This window comes from Anabrus simplex, chromosome 10, assembly GCF_040414725.1.
Source record: "Anabrus simplex isolate iqAnaSimp1 chromosome 10, ASM4041472v1, whole genome shotgun sequence".
In the NCBI taxonomy this organism is placed as follows: Eukaryota; Metazoa; Arthropoda; class Insecta; order Orthoptera; family Tettigoniidae; genus Anabrus; species Anabrus simplex.
The window spans coordinates 32,671,247-32,694,113 of NC_090274.1; the positions used below are offsets into that span (position 1 = coordinate 32,671,247).

Sequence of the window (22,867 nt, forward strand, 5' to 3'; positions counted from 1 at the left end):
CGAATGTCTAGCACTGAACTACAAGCTTGATAAATTAGAAATATTAGAAAGAAGAATTATAAGGAAAATATTAGGTCCTCCAAGAATTGCAGAGTTTTGGAAATTAAGAAGTAACAATGAAATTTACTAGAACGTAGAAAACATATCAGAAACAATAAGAAAAAGGAGATTGCTATTTCTTGGACACATTTACAGAATGGATGACAATAGACTAACTAAACGAATCTTCAAGTACCTTTGGGAAAAGAAATCAACTACCACCTGGATTCAAGAAGTCAAGAAAGACCTGGAAAGGAACAACATACGAGAAGAAGAATTATTGGAAAGAAAGATTTTTAGGAAGAAAGTCTTACAAATGGAAGGATTCCAAGGGAGGAAGGAAAAGAAAACAGGCACAAAGTGGACTGAAGACAGGAAAAAGAAACACAGTGAAACAATGAAAGAATACTGGAAGAAAAGGAAAGAACTAAGGAGGAACAATTGAAATTGTAACGTGGTCCTTAGAAGGCCGGAACGCAAGAAGAAGAAGAAATAATAAAATAATAAAACCATGATCATCTACAAGAACGAAGCACTAACCAGAGTAAACACATTCAAATACCTGGGGTTGACATTAAAAACAACTGGCAAAAGCTTTGCATCTCACATCAATGACAGGACAACTGTGGCAATCGTGGCGATGAACGAGATTAAAGTCTTACGACAACTTTCCACAACGACAGCAATAGACTTGCTTCATATCAAGATTACACCTATCATTACATATGCAATACACGTCATATGGGAGCACCTGAGCAAAAAAGACTTAATGGCCATAGAAAAAATCAAAGCCACCTATCTCAAGAAAACCCTATGCATAGCAAAGACTGCACTGTTAAGATATGAGCTCACGAGAGAACCTTTTAACATCGAGGAGATAAGAATTAAAATGTGCTTACCATCTACACACCCATATCAGAGCGTACTCTGAGTGAAGAATGCTGACATCTGGAGAGACTTTTATCTAACAGATGCAATTATGACATCTGAGTGGAAAAACCAAGGGTACGAACTGAGACACAGAATAACACGATTCGCAATCCATGGATTCCATTATAAACTATGCCATAGGAAATCTTTCCATAATCCGGACGAAAGCTGCATATGTACACTATGCGGAAACAAATGCGATCGTTACCACGCGAAAGGGCGAAACTATAGAAAAAGGTACTCATGGTTTAGTAACATGAGCGACCACTAGGTGGCGCACGCCAGTTTACTGTCGCACTAGTAGCGCTGAGAGGGAGCACCGAGAGGAACGACAGTGCTGCGAACTGTTAGGTTGATATGGCTATACTTTTTTTTCCTGCCGTGCGGACAGTATGCGCCGCGGCGATAGAAAAGAGCCTCTCGAAGGGAGTGTGGCAATGGTTGGTAACAAATTCTCGGTCTCATCCTAGGTGTCAGTGAAGTCATCCTCTTCGTTACGTGAACCAATCACTATTATAAGCAATGGAGTATGCCGTCTAAAACAGTATTTCTGGTTATAAAAGTAAATGTACTTCTAGGGGCAGGAGGGTTGGTCCCTGGCAAGCGTATTGAACACATCTCTCTTCCTCTCGATCATTATAAGGTAAACTTGGAAGCATTTCAAGTAACATTCTATGTAACAATCCTTCAGTACCCGCTTCTATATTTTTACCCGCGAAAGAGTGCAAAAGAAGAAGGATAACATTGACTGAACTCTGTACTAAATAACTTGTAACTTTATCCATGCACATTGTGTGAAATACTTATCTCTTAATTAAAGCTTCACTTCAAAAGAAATATGCTCAAATATATCTTAGCTTTATTCTTAAAAATATGAAACATTCACACTATGTTACTCCATTTTAGCCAAAACATTCACCAGATCATCACACATGTACACAATTTCTTCATTTGTAATGTGTTCAGCAGCCAATATAGCATTGCACACAGCTATTGTTTTTTCAGTTGTTGGTGCTTTCACCCATACTTTACCATTCATTCCAATCACTATTTCATGAGGTATCTCCTTTCCCAGTAACTTAAGTAAAGGACACTTTTTATGGAGTATTTTTCGGATCAGATTTAGGCTGCAAGTAAATATAAAGCCCCCTTCAGGTAATTCACCTAATTTCCCTTTCTTTCCATAATGATCAACACACACAACTTCGGGTTCCATGTCTCTACTAGCCATAACCAATTTTGAAAAAATAACATCTCCAACTTGGACATCTGGTCTGTTTTTCTTTGTAGCACCTTCAAACGCTAGGTACGAAAGAGACGCCTGTTCACTTGAACCAATGTCCACCTTGAAAATGTCGCCACCTTTGTTGGTAACTACACCGACAACAGATTCGCGTCTGGCAGGCACATATCTTTTCTGGTGCGAACAGTCCACGTAATACGTGTTGGGTGATTTCTTCTTCAAAATTCCACTTTTGCATACTATAACCTTATCAGAGTGAAGTCTTAAACCAGGTCCCAATATACAATGAGATTTGTCACATTCAGTGGAAATTTCGCCAACGTAGTCTCCGGGTAAAACCACATCACCGACGGTTACATTCATTTTAAGTTACAATTGAAGACCATTCAAAACAACCACAAAAGTACTGGAGCCACACACACTACTTCAATACTATCAGCAGCAACCACAACAAATTAACCGAAGTCCAAAGAGAATGAAATTTTACAAGAAATGATCGCTGAACCAAAGAGGATAGAAGAGAACAGAGGAACAGAAACAAATACAGATAGAAATGAACAGCGGTCTTCTATTTGGTCTTCTATGCACTTCTGCCTGTTGCACTGTGCCAGTATATGTTGCAATAAAATTCGCCGTTCGTCACTGTACTTATTTCATTAAGCAACCTTTCGGTGAAGGGTTCGTTATATAAGAAAACTCAAATCATATCACACAATAATTTCTTCCTAAAGTGTTTTTCAAAGATAGTGTTTTTCGTAAACTACACTAAATTAGCAATGGAGGAATGTCCCTACGAATAACATTGCGAATTTTGTATTCATGATATGATGATAAGCAGAGACAGTTTTATTTTCAGTGCTAAATAGAGTTCAAGATATCCCCAACCCACTATTCTGGTAGAAGAAGCCAAATAATGCCCCTTAAAGGCCGGTCTCCACTGATTAACATTTAACAGTGTTTAGCGATAAACTACATATATTGGCACCATTACCCTTTCACTTTTTAATTAAAATGGCCACCAGGGAGCACAACAAGAGATTTTGGCGGGAGACTACAGATGTTTGCAAGGAGGAAGGAGATTGTTTTCGGTGATCATTCTAGGCTATTCTAGGACCAGTGGCTGGGTAAACTGGTATTAGGGAAGCCTAAACGACAAAGAAGATTATAAAGAAAAAGAAGAACGAAGAAATAGTTTAGTACTTTGGTTGACAATTGGTTTGACAGTTGCGAAAGATTTGTTTGTTACTTTTATTGCGAAGTCGATGAGTTTTAAAGAACTAATGCGATATGGATCCGTCTGAAGTTGAGTTTCTTGCGGAGAAACTATTTGTGTCTATAGTCCCAAATTTTAACTTGGGTATTATTCATTTAATATCAGGAGATGTGGGGCCTTTCCGTGCTGGTCTACCGGTCAGAGTTCCCATGTGGATTGCTACTAACCTCAGACAACAGCAGAAGTGCCGTATTATAGCGCCTGACTGGATGACGGTGGAGGAACTTGAGAGAGTTCGGGAAGAAGAATCACAGTCAAGGTAATCTATCCTCATTTGAATACCGGCACATAAAAACATACCAGGTAATGAAAAGGCTGATCGATTAGCGAAAGAGGCTTCACTATTATCTACAACCCCAGCTACATTTTCTGTTCCCACCACAGATTTCATATCTCTCTTAAAATCGCAACAAAAACAATCATGGCAACACATATGGACAACATTTGCACGTGGGAAGGGCAATTTCTATCATAGTCTACAACCACGATCACCTACTACTTTCTGGTATCAACACGGAACCTACACTCGTCGGCATATCATCAATATCTTACGCCTTCGCTTTAATCATGCTCTTACACCACTATATCAATTTCGCTTTTGTTTACAACAGCATCCCCTATGTCATTGTGGATCCGTAGATGCCAATATCAATCATCTCTTTTTTCAATGTCCGTTGTGTAACTTCTCTGGACGCAGCCTGTACTCAAGCTTAATACATTTCAATTTTCCTCTCCCCACGTCAATTGCATGTCTGGTATACAAGCCCTCTCACACAATAATCAATATATTAAATCAGTTCTTAGATCACTCTAATTTACAACTCTAATCCCTCATTACCACAATACATTGACATCACTTACTTATTTCATAATATTGTCATTTGACTCACGTCCTCCCTACCGCCTGCTTTTAAACCAAGCCACATAGCTACCGTATATTGTCATCTGTCCCCCTCCACCGATCGCGTGTACATTTTCATTGTCGTCATATTATCACACTGTCACCCCTCTTAATTTTTTGTTTACGATCTCAGTAACACTTTCCGCTCTCTACATCCCCCATATACGTTGATCAGATATTAATTTCCCTCTGTCCAAAGTCCCACACTCTTACATATATTCACCCCTCCGTAGTTACACTGCCTTCTCCTACTTATCCCTTATATGTTGGCCCGGTGTTGTATGTTTTGTAGAAGTCGCTGAGATCGGCCACTCTAGCGTGAAGATTAGTATACCTTGTGTCCTTGTGATTTTCCTATATCTCCTACTATTGTATACATATTTTAATCGCTCTCGGTTGTCTAGGTGCTACATCTTCTAATGAACTATTTCAAGTGCTTTGAAACCATTTTGTGAGTCCACTGCACGATCTACTTTACTCAATCTTCAAGTACTTCTCAATCAGAGAACATTGCGAACTGCATTGGTGTCCTACTTTATCGGAATTGTGTGAGAGTGTCGAACTAGTACAAATATAATAAAGTATTGTGTCTGGGCGACATAACGAGCCCAAATCAACTTCAAGAACAGAACAAAGGTAATCTATCCAGATAGGTTTTGACGAGGATGTATTCTAAAAGTCAGTTTATTTTATTTGCAGGCATAGAAAGATATGATTCGAAATATTAAGGCAATGAAATTAAATTTCTCTTTACATAGAACCATGATTCTGGGAAATAATAATTAATGGAAAACTTGCAGTGCCAGAAAATATAACAGGCATTGTAAATGCTGTATGCACACAACTCTTTCTGCTACTCCCTCCTCCCACTCTGATCAGTCATTAAGTAACTAAGCAGCTAGCAATAGAAAACAATTGTGGAGCAGCAAGATGAAATGCGCTGCTATCTATCAACTAACTTGCGGGTCCTTCAAGGAATTTGTACCCTGTTAGGTTATTAGAAGCTGCATTTGGGAGGTGATCGGTTCAGATCTCTCTGTTGGCAACTCTAATGTTTATATTCCATGCTTTCCCATTTTCATGCAGGCAGCCAATATTGAGACTACCTAAATCAAGCCCACTACCATCAGCTAATGCTCTTCCCTATCTCAGTGTGTTTATAAGACTTCAAATGGCTAGCAAAATGAATATGATTCAAATGTAGATACTTAATGGAACTGACTGGGGGGCAGTTTTACAGTAAACAGAGTGAGACCTTGGAGATAATGACTAGAATATGTATTTGATGATTTCAAACTATGAGTCCACAGTTCATGGTAAAACTAGGGGTAAAATTATTTTCATCTGCTACTCAAGCTTAATAACATTATAACAAAGTTTAAATGATGCGAATCGTACCTGGAATTGCTTTTGGAGGAGAGGTGTTTATTACGATAGCCCAGGACCCACTGACCCGCCCTCAGATGCCTATTTACTGTACTTTCATATCCTACTGAAATGTTGCACGTGTCATTATCCATTAGTTCAGCGGCTTGTAGCACTGGCATTGGGTGAGATATAATGGGAAATGACAACATTCCCATAAATCAACACACGTAGATTTCATTAACAACTCGCACAGAACAAAAACTTGTAAGTCAGGAGGTGCACACATGTGTAAATAAAAGCTGCATGGACAGCAGATCTTTAGCCATTCTCTTCTTGTTTCCCCTTTTGAATGTAGAATCCACTGCTGTAATTGTAGGGAATGCTAGCCCTAACCTGGGAGCTTATGCCTCCAGACCCCTTGCCTCCAGTCCAGTGATTTTGTCACTAGCGAGACCTAACCAGTCCAGACCGGTGGCTTTGTCACTATCACATACTGCACTTCATTAATTTACTGTCATTGCCCTAGATAATGCTATAGACCTGATGGCCTAATCCCCCCTTTGCTTGTTCCCAGCGCAATACTTTTCTCACTAGCTGGACTTAACAGTGTTGACCACTGCTCTTGTCTGTAGTTTTTAAGTTGGCAGCCTTGGGCAGCATGCTGTCACGTCATCTGGAAGAAACAGAAGACTCTCATACTGCGCCTAGTAGTTCCTGCTGGTATTAATTTTGCGTAGTGCACATGGAGAGAGAAGTGTTCACTTCCAAAGCTGTAGACCTACTTTTACTTTACTTTACTTTACTTTTATAGGGACCGAGCTCGATAGCTGCAGTCGCTTAAGTGCGGTCGTTATCCAGTATTCAGAAAATAGTGGGTTCGAACCCCACTGTCAGCAGTCCAGAAGATGGTTTTCCGTGGTTTCCCATTTTCACACCAGGCTGTACCTTAATTAAGGCCATGGCCACTTCCTTTCCACTTCTAGCCCTTTCCTGTCCCGTCGTCGTCATAAGGCCTGTCTGTGTCGGTGCGACATAAAGCAAGTTTCCAAAAAGGAAAAAAAAAACTTTTGTAGGAAAATATCAGGAAGTATGCAAAATTGTTAATATCTCTAGTGTCAGCATCCACTGCTACTGGGTGAACTTTATTAAAACTAGCATCACCCCCAGAATTAAACACGAGGGCTGTTTTTTTTTTTCAAAGTTCAGTTTGTTTCTAAAAGTAAATTGCGTAATAGCAGGAAGTGGGTCTGTGCGTTATACGATTAAGCCGCTCCCTCGCTACAACTGCCGCCAGTGCTGGCTCCAATCCCTCAGTCGTTGCCAAGCTACAGGCGAGTAACGATGGCCGCTACAATTGATGCTCCCGCCAATTGTGAGTTGCGAAGTGTGATTCGCTTCCTTCAAGCTGAAGGATGCGTTGCTGCTGAAATTCATTGCAGGATGAGTGAAATGTACGGTGAACACTGTATGAGTGACGGTGCTGTCAGAAAAGGGTGTAGGAAATTTGCTGAAGGTCGAACAGACGTCCATAACGAAGGTGGTCAAGGGCGGAAGTCGGTCACTACTGCAAGTTTGGTTGACAGAGTTAACCAAGTGATCCAGGAGACACGGAGTTTTACGATTAGTGAACTCTTCACACAATTTCCATACTTTTCATGGTCTTCCCTGTACAAAATCGTGACCACCGAGCTAGGATACTGAAAACTGTGTGCCGTTGGGTCCCGAAAATATTGAGCCAGAGCCACAAAATTAAGCGAATGGTGTCAGCTTTAATGTTTCTCACATGGTACAACATGAGGGAAACAGTTTCTTAAAGACTGTTTTTATTGGTGATGAGACCCTGGTCCTCTATGACAATAGAGACCAAAGAACAGTCAAAGCAATGGATGCATGCGCACTCCCCCAGCAAACGTAAAAAATTCAAACAGAGTTTGACCAAGAGGAAAACAATGGCCACAGTGTTTTGGGATGAAAAAGGCATGCTTCTTGGGAAGTCTACTGTGAGACCCTACGTCACCTCCGGAGAGCGATACAAAAGAAACAAAGAGGCATTCTCTCATTTGATGTGGTTCTGATCCACGACAATGCACAACTGCATAGTGCCAATGTGGCAAAAGAACGTCTCCAAAAGTTCAAGTGGGAAGTCTTTGACAACTCACCTTATAGTCCTGACCTAGTACCCAGTGACTAACACCTCTTTCGAGATGTGAAGGCGTTGTTAGGTGGACAATGCTTCTCCTCTATCAAAGAGCTTCAAGACGCTGTAAGGACCTACCTGAGGTCACTGGTGGCAGACTTCTTTGCAGAGGGTATAGGAAAGCTGGTCTCTCGTTATGACAAATGCCTCAACCTTCATGGTGACTATGTAGAAAAATAAATAAGAATGTACAAATCTTTTGGTAATAAAATCATCTTATCTCAATACGTCTATTATTTATGGCATATCTGAACTAGAAAAAAAGAAACAAAATCCTTCGTACAAACCTCTGCACAATAAAAACTCCAAAACAGTTATTTACAAACCCCTGGACAATAAAATCTTCAAAAACAGTTATTTTCAAACCTCTGCACAATAAAAACTCTAAAGCAGTTTTTTCGCCGCTAGGCTAGCCTCCCTTCAAAAGGCTCTTTTCTATGCACCCCTGATGTGTTTAACCTGTGGGTTTTATCACTAGCCAGGATGTGCCAGATCCCAGAATTAAACAGCCAGTAGCATTGTGTGAACACCGAGCTCGATAGCTGCAGTCGCTTAAGTGCGGCCAGTATCCATTAATCGGGAGATAGTGGGTTCGAACCCCACTGTCGGCAGCCCTGAAGATGGTTTTCCGTGGTTTCCCATTTTCACACTAGGCAAATGCTGGGGATGTACCGAAAGGCCACGGCCGCTTCCTTCCCATTCCTAGGCCTTTCCTATCCCATCGTCGCCATAAGACCTATCTGTGTCGGCGCGACGTAAAGCCCCTAGCAAAAAAAAAAAAAAAAAAAAAAAAAAAAAAAAAAAAATATATATATATAAAACACATGACAGCAAATACAAGGACTAATGTTAAAAGTTAAATTGTAACAAGTTAAAGCAATGAAAGCAAATCAGAGAAGGTAACACAATTGTTAAGGTATGATACATGAAAAAATAGTCCAGGTTGAGGTTTGTAGAACATAATGTGTATCTATATACAGCACTTGAATGCACCTACTAAGGCAAATTTTAAATGTAACGTTAAAATGTTGAGGGTATGGTGCGTATGCCCATCTTAAACACATGACAGCACCTATAAAGTCACTGTTAGATTATAACCAGTTGAAATGATGAGGTGTGTCTGACCGTAAAATATAAACTTTTTTTGAGAAGATATCTCAGTTGTTGAGTCTTGATAAACAAGAGAATAGTCCAGCTTGAGGTGCATAGATCATAAGGTAACATATGTTATCAGTGGGAAGAATAAACCTTGTTCTCTTAAGTTGCGGTAATTAACAGCCTAATTCAGGTGGTTTTGAAGCCAACAATGTGATCGTGTGAAGATCATAATTTGAATCAACGTCACGATTCCCAGTTCAGTATGGAAACGTGGAGACCTGACGAAAAGATTGAAAGCCAAATTAGGCGTGATATAACTGTACATAGCCAAAAGAAAGATAAGGGAAAAGGGGGCGAACTCACCTTGAGCAGCGTGATGGGAGAGTTGTTGAAAGGAGAGGAGCTGGGCTAATGAAGGGAGCAATAATGGTGGCCGAGTAGCGGAGGGGAAGGGGAAAAAGGAGGTGGGGCAGAGGAATGAGGTAGTGGGGGTAAGAGACAGGGATGCGTATTGCACATGGCTTGAAAGATAGCGCTAGTGTTTGGAAATCTGATATTTTTAAACAAGTTAATTAAGAAATCATTTTAATGTTACATTTAAAATTTGCCTTAGTAGGTGCATTCAAGTGTTGTATATAGATGCACCTTGTGTTCTACAAACCTCAAGCTGGACTATTTTCTCATGTATCATACCTTAACAAATGTGTTACCTTCTCTGATTTGCTTTCATTTTTTTAACTTGTTACAATTTAACTTTTAACATTAGTCCTTGTATCTGCTGTCATGTGTTTTATATTTTAACTAGTCATAGTTTAACATTTGTCTTGTAGGTACTATCATGTGTTATATATTGCTATTTGATAAGTTGTATTTTGCTCAATTGATTCGTTGGGTGACGACGCGCCATGAGCGTCGAAACTGGGACCAATCCTCTTTAAACGTTACGTGATATATACTAACATCATTAAACATTCATTGTATTGAAAAGGTGGACCTTTAACATTTTACTGCGCATGCGCGCGCACACACACACACACACACACACACAGCTGATACTCTTACTACTAATCCAAAGGGAAATCTTTGGCATGCATCTTGGCTATAAATGTGTGGATGTACTTTCACAACTATGACTACAAGTGAAACATTGACCTCTTTTTGCAGATTATTCACCAAAATGCCTAGTGAACATTACATGATAGAGGGAGATGTACTGCTGAAACTTGCTGCCGAAGATATTCCACGTTCAGATGAGATCAGAACGATAATCAAGGTAAGGTACAGCTTGATCTGCAGTCTGAATTGTCATCATTATGAACAGATTCCAGCCTTCAGCTGCTGCTGCTACTCTAATAGTTACAGCTACTGCTTACAAACATTACCAGCATGTCAATTTTGATGTTCCATTTTACCCTAGCAGACGGACAGAGAAACCAAAATACTGCTGGGTGACAGACTGCTAAATTTTTTAAAAATCTTCATAAATAATGCATCATAATCGGAGTCCCACTGGTTGCATATCTTTCCGAGATTGTTTATAGGTAAGCCAAACTATCTCCGTAGACTTCTCTGTTTCAGATTCTTAGGCTCTTTTTTAGACTGCGCAGTATTGGCTGTATAGCATAAAACTGTATGGCCCCATCATAAGATGTAAATGTAGCGGGAAAATTTATTCCATTTATGAATTTACTCATTCAGGACAAATATTTCAGGTTCCATCAACTTTTATAATAGTCTCTCATAGTGTCTTGGCACTGTTCAAGTAGCCTACGTAGTGACCTCCATTATATGGACTAGCCACCTGTCTTGGTAGGTGTGCTAGTTACCAACTGATGAGCCCGTATTGGCACATTAGTACAAAACAGTGGCAACCACGAATGAGTTAGCTGGAAAATTTACTCCATTCCTTTAGAAATCATGGCAGATAATTTGTGTTTAGTTTATAGACGTATATAAAAATATTGTAGTGTTCAGTGCATTGCTTTGTTGGTTTTTGTAAAATGGCTGATGTTGTTTCTGAAGTTTTGATGGCTCGGTCCAAGCCAGACCTAGGGCAAAATTTCTTTTGCGGCACAGTCGCTCCACCGGACAGCACTTAACTCGGCACTGTTAAAAGAAAATTGTATGCTCTTTCATGCCAAATTAATACTTTATATATACAGTTATAACAGCACATTAATAGCAAACTAAAAATAGACTAATATATTCCAAAGAAATCAATGCAGAACTTCCTAATATAGTTAACCTCATTAGCATAAAGTGAAAACAAACATTTTTAAAACAAATTAATTTCACTGATTTTTATTTCTTTACTTACCTTAACATTACAACCAGCATTTCAGTTGGTTGTATACGATTGCTGAATTGCATGTTTTGACATTGAAGAATATCCGTAAATTTTACATGAAACTAATCTCATGTTTAGACCCGTATTGAAATTTGCTATAATTTGCATACAAATTTGTAATAGAAATTGGAATAGAAAAATAAGAAATATCCTTATATTTGCCATGTAATTTATGTAATTCATCATAGGAGACAGTTGACATACAGAAGTGGTTAAAAAAAGAATTTTACCAGGCAAGTTGGCCATGCGGTTAGGGGCGTGCAGCTGTGATCATGCATCTGGGAGATAGTGGGGTCAAACCCCCACTGTCGGCAACCCTGAAGACAGTTTTTTCATGGTTTCCCATTTTCACACTAGGCAAATTGCTGGGGTTGTACCTTAATTAAGGCCATGGTCGCTTCCTTCCCACTCCTAGCCCGTTCCTGTCCCATTGTCACCATAAGATGTATCTGTGTCAGTGCGACGTAAAGCCAATCATAAAAAAAAATCATTGTTCATGAGATCTTCAAACAATGTGTAAAATAATCCCACTTCCTCCCTCCTCTGATTGATAGGAAGCAACCAAAGACGGGGATTTCGTCTTTGGCTGTTTCGGTGATGGTGTAATTACCATGACATAATAATTTGTTTGTAATTCATTGCAAGACTCTTGTATGACTAGCATCAAGACATGCACTGAGCTTGCAACAGTAAGAAACCATTGCATTGTGAAAGGAGCCTTTTAGTTGTTAAATGCATCCGTTGTCTTGTGTTTCAGGATATTTGGGACATGCGCATGTCCAAATTGCGGTCATCAGTTGATGCCTTCATCAAAGCCGGCGGTAGTCACGCCAAAGTAGATCATTTGACAACACTAGAGATTTGCAGTGTCCGTCCTCTTCTACCTCACGCATTAGATTTGCTGTATCGACTTCAAAAGGTAACACCGTCTTTCTCCTGATGTTCCTATTTTTTTATATTTGTTTGTTTCTTACCATTAGTACCGGTATTTCTTTCCTCTATATTTGTGTGGTGTTCCTAGTCTTCTACCACATGAAGTCATCTTTTTGTTTCTTCTCTTTTTCTGCTTTTATCTGGCTCTTTTCTTATCCACACTTCATTGATGAAGACTGAAAATCTGTCAAGACGGCCCCTCAATGAGTGTTGATGCCCACTCTCCTGATGCTGTTGGGAAGCAGAAAGGAGCTCATCTGAGGATGAGATTAATGTAGAAGAATTGCCTCTTTTCATGGCTATGAAATTATCATGGCACAAGCATAAATGTTAGGAAAATTTTAAGTAAAAGAAAGGAGAAGATTAGACTTAGAGGATTATATAGAGCCTATGCAGGAGAGGAAGCATAGGGGAAATCTGTGAGAGGCTTCAATAGGAAAATAATTACATCGGCAGGGCTGACCACAAGTATAAAATTAGAAGAGATTTTAGCAGACGCGATTGGGGTAAATTTTCATTCATTGGGAAGGGCGTGAATGAATGGAACAGTTTACCGGGGGTAGGGTTTGATCCTTTTCCAAAATCTGTAGAGATTTTCAAGAAAAGAATAAACAGCAACAGAGAAAAGAAATGAAATGTTAGAGGGCATTTGACCTGTGCAGGTTATTGTAAATAAAGAATTTTTGTGAATAAATTAATTCCATCCCCTGGTGTATGGAGATTGGACAGCCAAAGCAGGGGACTGCCTGAAGGGGTGAAGTACAGTAGGGGGGGGGGGGGGGGTCGAGGGACCTGGGACCGCTACAGTAGCTGTGAAGGCCCTTCAGGAACTCTGAAAAGCGGTGGCAAAAGGGACTCTGGTTACGAGGCAGCAGTTCATTCTGCTTGTTAGGTTCCAAAATGGGTAAAAAATAAATGCAATGTAAATTTTAATCTTATAGGAGTTTTATAGTATTATTTGAAGTGATTCCACTTACTATATATGAGTTGATCATGTATATAAGTACAGAAGATAGTATGAGTAGAATTTTGTAAATAATATGAATTTATTAGTGATGAGCTATGTTTTTAATAGAAAAATTGTCAGTGTAAGTTGTATAATACTGTATTTTACGAAAATGTCTTCTTCTCTTGTTAATTTAAAATTTAGTGCTTGATAATAATGGATTTTTGTGTACGATTTGCAACCAAGGTAGACACCTCATTTGCAAATAATGTGATTTTGATTTGATTTTGAATTTGAATTGGAATGAACATTTGAAAGCACACGGATTAATAATAAATAAATCGAAAACTGTTACTATGTCTGTCAACAGGCAGAAGAAGAAAGGAAAAATAATGCTGGAAGGTACACAGCTGGAAACAGTAGACCAATATAAATATCTTGGGTGCATCATTTCAAGTGATAACAGAATACAGCATGAGATTAACAACCGCATTCAAAAATCAGCTCAGTTTTACCATCAAGTTCGGAACCTCCTCTGGAACGAACAAGTTCCCTTAAGATCAAAGCAGATTCTATTCCAATCATACTTCACCCCCATAATAACATATGGCCTAGAAACCTGCACAACAACCCAACAAGTGGACAGCAAACTACAAGCCGCAGAAATGAAGTTCCTACGAACTATGGTACAGAAGACAAAAAGGGACAGGGTAAGAAGGAATGAAAGAATAAGGGAGCAAGCTGGTGTGTACCCATCCCTGAATGAAAAAGTGACAAGGGCCCGTTTGAAATGGTTTGGCCATGTCAAACGAATGGACGATGGAAGGACAGCAAAACAATGGCTACACACAGTTGTGGCTGGAAAACGACCGGTAGGAAGACCTAGGAAGAGGTGGCTGGACCAAGTGAAAGAGGACATAGGAACAAGAGGAATCAGCTGGGATGTCGTCTTGAGAGAAGAGTGGTACATGGACAGACAGAAGTGGAGAGTGCTCGTAAACCACACCCGGGCAACTGGAGTGGAAAACTTATGATGATGATGATGATGATGATGATGATGATGATGATGATGATGATTGATGAGGAAAGAGCTTATCTATTTGAAGACAGCAGTGTATGAAAATGTGAAGATTGTTCTTGTCCTTTTGTATTTTCCTTGTCTCCTATTTCTGTTGCTCCCTCTTCACATTGACGTGCCTTTTTTTGTTGACCCAATTTTGTGTTCCTCCTCTGTGTCTACCGGTATATAGTACTCGTCACGCAAGGCTATTTCAAGATTACAGGGCCCCCGAAGGCCCCACTGTACTTCACCCCTTCAGGCAGTCCCTTACTTCGGCTGTCCAATATCCATAGACCAGGGGATGGAATTAATTTATTTACAATAACAAGGCTATACAACAAAAGACAAATATCACTGCCCTATTCTCTCTATTTTATTAATTGCTCACCACTGCTGCCAACTTGACTAGTTACATATTTAAATCATGAGACATAACCATCAGCAAACTAACCTTGATGTATCAGTAATGGAGGTTCCCATATCCAAGTAAATAATAATAAATGATCAGTCAAGATATTCGATATACGCATTACTATAACCGTATTCTTCAGTGTTTGCTTTGTGTAAATAATTCAGTTCCTTTCTTGAAATTTGCTATTATTAATCGGACTAAAGAGAAACCACGCTGTATTAATACACACAAGCAAATATATTACATGTACATATGCAGTGAGTCAATTAGAATACACAAAGGCTAAGTCTGCAAACCATACCAAAGTCATGACGAGACAAGATTAGGTTTAGTTAGGTTGATATTGAAATTTCCTTCCATTTGAACTGAACTGATCTTTATAGAGGAGGTAATGTTGCTTCCCTTTTTGGAGGTGTTCTTGCAGATTTTTCTTACTTCTTGGACATCCTGGTCAAATTCTGTACTTAAGTATTGAACGAAATATGACCATAATTAATAAAATGCTGCATTCATCATTTCACACAAACTATGTTATTAAATACATTATTCGAATATGCCACAGTTTTACTTATCTGGCATTACCCGAACAGATTTACAATCCCACTAATTGTACCTACAATTTTAGCAATACGGTAGCGGCAATACCTAATTCTCGCAAATAAACCATGACTGTACAGTGCCAACGTGCCATATTAGCAGTAACTGTAAGATGTCGTATCGGCAAGTAGGGTCCCTGAACTGTATGGTTAGCAACACTGAATCGAACCCAGCAGTTAGAAAATAACTAAAAATCGCTACCTGCAGTATTACCTGGGAAGAAAAAGTAAGGTTGTACCCTTAGAGTATAGACTTACATGCCAGGGACTATGTATGACTTGGTAATGTATAACCAACTATATGTTCAACGTGATGTTCTTATCTTTCTATAATCGCTGTATGATTTTGTTTATTTGTATTTCATAGGTCAGCCATACAGAAATGGAATGTGTAATAACTAGAGCCCAGATTGTATGTAATTACATATTCTCTTTACATACATATAGCTACAAGGACAACTAAAATGTCAGCAAATCACACTAAAAGGACCATTATTCCAGGAGTTTAAGGTTACATATTTTTTACATATTTTGATGCATAGTAAATATTTTGATAAATATTGCATATTTTAAATATTTTGAAGTATATAGCACATTTGAAAAAAACAATTCTTTTTTCACTAATTTTATATGGATTTAAGTTATGGTATATTTAACTATATATTTTGTCAATTTTAGCTACATATTTGTGTATATATTTTTATATTACATATAATCCGGGCTGTAGTAATAACTACACTCATAAGGTAGAATGATATTCCTCTATTTCCTTGAGCTTGCCTTACCACAAATGATGCACTATTTAATGCAGTACACTGTATCTGCTACCTAGTCACAGGACTCATAATGGAAGTCGTATCATCATAATAATCATCATTTCCCATTATCCAGCTGTAGCCATGTAAGGGCAAAATATGGTTCCTTTCCACTTCCTTCGGTCTTTCGACCACTCCTACAACACTGTCCCAGTCCAGGTCTCTTTCTCTAATATTGCGTTGGATTGTGTCCTTCCATCTCAGTCGTGGTTGTCCGCGGTCTCTTCTTCCTTGCATTTGCATGTCCATCAACTTTTTTTTTTTTTTTTGGCATTCTTTTATCACTCATTCACTTTATGTGCCCTAACCATCTTAATTGGTTCTTCTCTATTCTATCATTCATTTTTCCACTCCAATTTCTTCCTGGATTTTCTCATTCCTTATTTTGTCTCTTCTACTCTTCTGTATCATACTCCTCAAGAACTTGATTTTGGCTGCCTGTATTAGACTCTCATCCTTCTTTGTCATTGTCCAGGTTTCTGCTGCATAAGTTGTTATGGGTACACAATACATCTTGTATATAGTTTCCTTCGCTTCCTTTGGCACGTCTTTGACCCATACCATGTTTCTTACAGTATGATAGCAACAGCTTCCAGCTTGAATCCTCGTACTAATTTCAGAATCCAGTCGAGCATTCTCCATTAATTCACTCCCCAGGTATTTGAACGTCTCCAGTACTTCCACGGGATTGTCTGCGAGTCTAATCTGACCTTTCCCTTCCTTCTTCCCTCTAGTCGTAACGAGAGTTTTACTTTTTTCTACACTTGTTTTCAATCCATATTCTTGAACCTTCATGTCATCTTCTCCCCAAATCACAATATCATCTGCAAATAATGTGTTCATTTCTCTTCCTCCACATGCTGCTTTTGCTGTTTTCATGATGTCATCCATTACTATTGTTAACAGGATTGGTGATAGAACACTTCCTTGTCTCAGCCCACTAGTGAATTTAAACCAACTTGTCCTGCCAACTTGTGTTTACCCGCAACTACAACATTCCTTGTACATTGCCGTGATCATTTTTATTAATCCCTGTCCAATTCCTTTTTGCACCAGACTGACCAAACTGTCATACCATATCATTCCCATACTCCCATTGCTTTTCCATTAGTTGTCTCATTCTGAAAATGGGCTCTATTGTTGACCTTCCACTTCTGAAACCAAACTGATTTTCCTGTATCTGATTTTCAACCCTCAACCCTTGTATATGACTTGAAATTTAGGATAATTTTTTTTTTCAAACAACTCAAAGTCCATCCTGTTTAGGTGACACAAACCTAAAGGACAGTAATGCCATGCACAGTGCTATTAATAATATGAGCGTATCAGAATATAAAGATGGGGGGCGGAGAGAAAAATGAGTAGGTATTCTTATTTTCTTTATAAATTTTAATAGAATGTCGTACCTGTTATCACGTCAATGTACAGTGTTGGCTTCAAAAAGGAAGAGCTTGTTTTACACAATTATTCTTCCAACAGGTGTGCTGCTTTACATATTAATCATCAGGCGTTGTTCTCAATTTTTAACATTGATAGATTTATGCAAGAAAGTATTGTCTCCAGCATTCAAGAAGTGATTCATTAAGTGCCCAACATATGTTCTTGAGGAAAAAAACTTTATTTCTGTTTTTATTTGTCACCTTTCATCAAGATTGATATTTTTAAATGAACATATTTTCAGTTTTACATCTTTTCCATTCATTGTTTTGATATGTGGCTGAAGAAGGCCTAAATATTGGCCAAAACATGTATCAAAAGTTTTTAATCATGACCTTTTAAGTGTTCTTAATATATATTGAATTGTATTTTTTTTTAATTTTTGAAGGGAATTTTTTGTATTATACATCGTCAGTACAGAACATTGTGAATACAAGATTGATAAACTCTAATGAAAATGATTGTCCTCGTACCTTTGGAAGGGAAATTGTTAAAACCTGAATAATGTTTTTGATTTCAGGGTCCTTCATCTACTCAGCAGGCTTCAGGAACCCAGTCCGGATCTCAGTGAAATGCAGGAGAACAAAGCAAGTAAATTGGCTTATCGACTGTGGAAGTCTCAAGGCATTAGGGACCATTTACAATCTGCAGTTCTAATGGAACATGCTGTTGACTAGAACGTTCATGCAAGTCGGAAACTTGTGAACAAGAAGTCTTCAGAACCTCTGGAGCACCATTCCAAAACTTCTCATTTCAACTGATGCAGAGTATTTGGCAGAAGAGGCCAACTTTTTCATTGATGTTACTCTTGAGTGTCCAGGCTTCCACACCCTAGAGAAAGACATAACATCTATTTATACTCGCAGGGACAACTCAAGATCATGACTACAGAATACTGACTTCATGGAGTTGAAAGCTGCTCTCACTTATTTGATTCAGCCTCTGATTTTGATGGAGTGATTCCAAGTTCCATCTATTATACACCCCTGTTGTTTGATCTTCGTTGTACAGTACTGAGGTTCTACTTAGATATACTGGATGCTTAGGGACAAACATGTATATATAGACTTTTTAGTCTTTAGACCCGTCCTCTGCAAACTTTATATATTGTGCCCTCCTCCTGGAATCTAAAATTTCTTGCAACCCCCTTTATTCTCCCTTCCCTCCCTCTCACTACTCATCAGATTGCACAAAAATCCACCTCGCAAGAACTTCTGTTAAAAATAATATTAATTGGCCTGCGACAGCAATTTATGCTAATCTAAACCTGTAAGGTGCTCTTAGTGCTTTCTTAAGAACTGTAGCATGCTTGACTAGGAATTTGACACTTACTCCTAACACTTAAAAAAGTCGATAGGCTTATTCACGTGCTCTGGATGTTTTGTCTGGAAGTGTCTTGTAAGTTTTACAGGTTTTGGAGTATAGATGGTTAAAATATCCAAGCAAATAACACTTTGTGGCCATTGTTGGTTATTCACAAGGATGTTAGTGAAACCTAGTTTGACATAATCGTCTTGATACTTGCACACTTTTGGTTTTGTCAAATAATTCACTTTACTGGCGAGAGCTGAAGCACATCTGGAAAGTGAACATGCAACTGAATTTGCATGCTGTTCTTTCTTCAGTATGTTCGTGGGAGAACAGGCATTGAAAGATAAGAATTTCATTATGGTCCGTATTGAACTGAGATCACAATTAAAATTAATAAAATTATGTGATGGTTCCTCCTTTTCAATACATGTAAACTTAGTAATGTAAGGTTATATCACTATTTGATCATAAACGGTACCGGTTTCGGCCCTAAGTTCCGGGTTATCATCAGCCGATCACTCAAAAACAGGAAAAACAATGCACAGGTAAATAAACAGTAAAGTAGAAGATATAGTTTTTTCACTAGACGTAAGCTTGTGTGGAGCAGTATAACACATGTGACTGTAGCACCGTGTCTCAAAAGTTTTTATAATCCTGAAGAGAAGAATAAACAACAGCTCGAGGGATAATCTTGCAATCGCTAACAGACGTAAGTTCATGCGGAGCAGTACAACACGTGAGTGTAGCATTGTGCTTTAAAAGTTTTTAAAATCTTGAAGGGAGAAGAATAAATAGCTCAAGGATCAGTATTGTAGTCGTATGCTTGATGTATGAAGATGCAAATGATTGGTCTTGTAATGCAGAAACAGTTGACATTAAAAAACAAATGTGAAGAGAAATGAGTAAAAAAAGCATAGTATTAGAACAATTGAGAATCACAATTGAGAAACAAAGGTTTCTTGAAGACAAGTGCGCATGCAGCTCTTCAGGTGGCGAAGAGAATAAATTCGAAAGTCATATTGATCTGAACCAAAAATGAAATTTTAATTCCCAGTTCATTGCAAAAAAAAGGAAATTAAGAGGTTAATTGAAGTCAAAATAGGTGGGGATAGACTTTAAAAGGCAATGAAGAAAGCGGGTAAAAAATGTAGTATATAATACATATTGTACAGCATTATATATAGTAAGGGGTTGAATTTGGAAATTAATAATAGAGCGGAAAGTGTGATGGAGAGTAAATTTATAATACCAATATAGTTGGACCGTCATTGGACATTATAAATTTTCCAGCTAACTCATTCAAGGTTGCCAGCGTTTCGCCCTAGTGTGCTAAGTTGGGCTCAACAGTTGGTAAATAGCACACCTACCAAGATGCATGGCTAGCGCATACCATGAAAATGATACTAAGTCTCTCATAGTGTATTGGCACTGCCCAAGTAGCCTACGCAGTGGCCTCTACGGTATGACAACGCTTTAAATTACAACCGATTCTCTGCAGTAGGATAACATACATGACTCTAAACATAACTTCACCAAAATAGAACAGGACATGCAAATACTTGAAATAATTAACAAAGGCTCCCTTCTTAACACAACTGAAAATTGTTCCATTCACCTTGACCAGTATTTTAATCCTAATTTCAATTTAAACGACATTTCTGAGAAACTTAATATTCTCTTCGATTTTCTCATCCTAATTTTTAAAAATGTTAAATCCATAAACTCTAATTCAATTTTTCACCGCCTTGCATAGTTCCTAACCAAGGCCTTTAGCACCAATACCTCACCCACCTGTTCCGCCTTAAATCTACTACTACTCCTCCCTAATTTCCCTCTTCCCTCTTTTCACAGCATCGAAGTCAACGGTGGCCATTTCAAGCAACTTATGTGATATTCATTGACAGGTCAATCCCGCGTCAGTTGTGTGGTAAATATTTTCCGGGCTAGTTATATTACGCTCACCCTGTATGACATATAAACCACACCTGCAGTCAACCCTGTCAAAGACATAATAAAATTACTGGCCCCTGGAGTCTACCACGTTGAATGTAGCTGCGGTACCTGCTATTCACTGACACTCTCAAATAACTCGAGTAAGACTGAATCTAGCTGGCTTTGTTCTTTATAAAGGCTAGAGTTTCCACTTCCAGATCAGTGTGGACAAATTCTCTATTGTTAGCCAGTTTATTCTAAGGAGCTTCCTTATCATGGACCTTAACAGTTCGCTGGGGCTGAATTGTAATACTCGTCACTGGCCCTTCCCGCATTGTTGCTGCTGCGTCAGCAGTGTAGCCTACTGTCTTGTAGCTCCATCTTGCCCCCACCTCCCCCTGTACTCTCAGCCTTCATTGTCTTTATAAGAACATGATTAAGAAAACACAAAAGCTGAACACAATGGAAATTGGAAGAAAGGGACAAGGACAAACATGAAACACATAAGAACAAAGACAAACTCCACATCTTCATACACAGCTTTCCGCAAATAGATGAGCTCTCATCAATCCCAGTTCATTTATATCCATTTCATCTCAGCCACAGGCATTCTTGTTTCTGCTCCTAACTTCATCAGGAGGGTGAGCATCAAGTCATTGCAGGGTCATCTTGATGTGGGAACTGAAGGACAAGATGAAAGCTGGATAAATACAGGAAGAGGGCAGAGTTTCATATTTGTCCTCATCTCCTCTTTTCTGTTGTTTCCTCTTCCTGCACTGACTTGTTATTGTGTCCACTGCTTATACTGTTCGTTGGTTTCTGGAGTGTCATGCAGGAGCCAGGTTTCATTACCAGTAACGATAGACTTCAAAAAGTCTTCCGCACCACTATGGTACGTGTGAGAAACATTACGGCTGACGTCATTTGCTGAGTTTTGTGATCTTCAGTCAAAATTTTTGGGACCCAACGTGAACAAAGTTTCCGGTATCCTAAGTGTTGAGTCACAATTGTGTACAGAAAAGAGCTTGAAATGTCTGGGATTGCTGTAGAAAGTTCACTGTTCATAAACCTCCATTTGTGACGGAAAAACAAAGAACTTCAGGAGGCTGTCCAGGCACTCACTGCCTCTTCTTTGCAGAGGGCATCAGAAAGCTGGTGTTGCGATATGGCAAATGTCTCAATAATTTCGGCTATTACGTGGAAAAGTAGGTATGAAACTCCTAAACTTTTCATGATAAAAATAATTTTGTTATGTCAATGTCTAGAGAGAGAGGAAAGGGTGGGGAGAGTTGGTTGTTTATGGATATCTGGGTAGTGTGGTTGATTAGGTATGAGGACATCAGGCGGATGTAGGAGATGGGGAAGGCAAAGAACCTTATTTTAAAGAGGCGCGTGCGGTGCCAGACAGAGTCAAAGGCTAGTTAGAAATCGAAGGTGATAAGGAGCGTGGGGTGGCCACGGTTAAAGATGTTGGATGTAGTTGGGATGAGACGGATGAGTTGGTCTTCGGTGGAAAGTTTGGGCCGGTAACCGAATTGAGAGCTGGGTTGGAGATGATTGGATTGCAGGTGGGAGTGGAGGCGGTGGACCAGGATTTTGGCTAGGACTGCGATTAGGGTTATGGGACGGTAGGAATTGAGTTCACCGGGCGAGTTGGCCATGCGCATAGAGGCGCGCGGCTGTGAGCTTGCATCCGGGAGATAGTAGGTTCGAATCCCACTATTGGCAGCCCTGAAGATGGTTTTCCGTGGTTTCCCATTTTCACACCAGGCAAATGCTGGGGCTGTACCTTAATTAAGGCCACGGCTGCTTCCTTCCAGCTCCTAGGCCTTTCCTATCCCATTGTCGCCATAAGACCTATCTGTGTCGGTGCGACGTAAAGCCCATAGCAAAAAAAAAAAAAAAAAAAAAAAAAAAAAAGGAATTGAGTTCGGAAGAGGGTTGACCAGATTTAGGGAACAGGAGCATTGTGGTATGTTTCCATTAAGTGAGATAGAATCCTGTGCGAAGGATGAAGGTGTAGAGGTAG

At 39.1% G+C, this 22,867-nt stretch overlaps 2 protein-coding genes across 2 annotated transcripts; one reads left to right on the top strand and one right to left on the bottom strand.

Moving 5' to 3' along the window:
• Positions 1-536: 536 nt before the first annotated feature.
• Rrp40 (exosome complex component Rrp40) lies at positions 537-3,016 on the bottom strand. Its single transcript, XM_067155009.2, has one exon. It carries the CDS (start codon positions 2,573-2,575, stop codon positions 1,862-1,864), a length of 714 nt encoding a protein of 237 aa, XP_067011110.1. The 5' UTR covers positions 2,576-3,016; the 3' UTR covers positions 537-1,861.
• A 278-nt stretch (positions 3,017-3,294) lies between these two features.
• Psf2 (DNA replication complex GINS protein PSF2-like protein) lies at positions 3,295-21,960 on the top strand. Its single transcript, XM_067154365.2, has 4 exons — positions 3,295-3,744; positions 10,214-10,322; positions 12,154-12,315; positions 18,116-21,960. Exons 1-4 carry the CDS (start codon positions 3,500-3,502, stop codon positions 18,164-18,166), a joined length of 567 nt encoding a protein of 188 aa, XP_067010466.1. The 5' UTR covers positions 3,295-3,499; the 3' UTR covers positions 18,167-21,960.
• The last annotated feature ends 907 nt before the right edge of the window (positions 21,961-22,867 follow it).

Bases quoted from the DNA above. Each gene is read 5' to 3' on its own strand.
- Rrp40 (XM_067155009.2), bottom strand. From the start codon at position 2,575: ATGAATGTAACCGTCGGTGATGTGGTTTTACCCGGAGACTACGTTGGC.
- Psf2 (XM_067154365.2), top strand. From the start codon at position 3,500: ATGGATCCGTCTGAAGTTGAGTTTCTTGCGGAGAAACTATTTGTGTCT. The intron at 10,323-12,153 runs GTAAGGTACAGC...CTTGTGTTTCAG, and splicing joins AGATCAGAACGATAATCAAG to GATATTTGGGACATGCGCAT. The intron at 12,316-18,115 runs GTAACACCGTCT...TTTTGATTTCAG, and splicing joins TGCTGTATCGACTTCAAAAG to GGTCCTTCATCTACTCAGCA.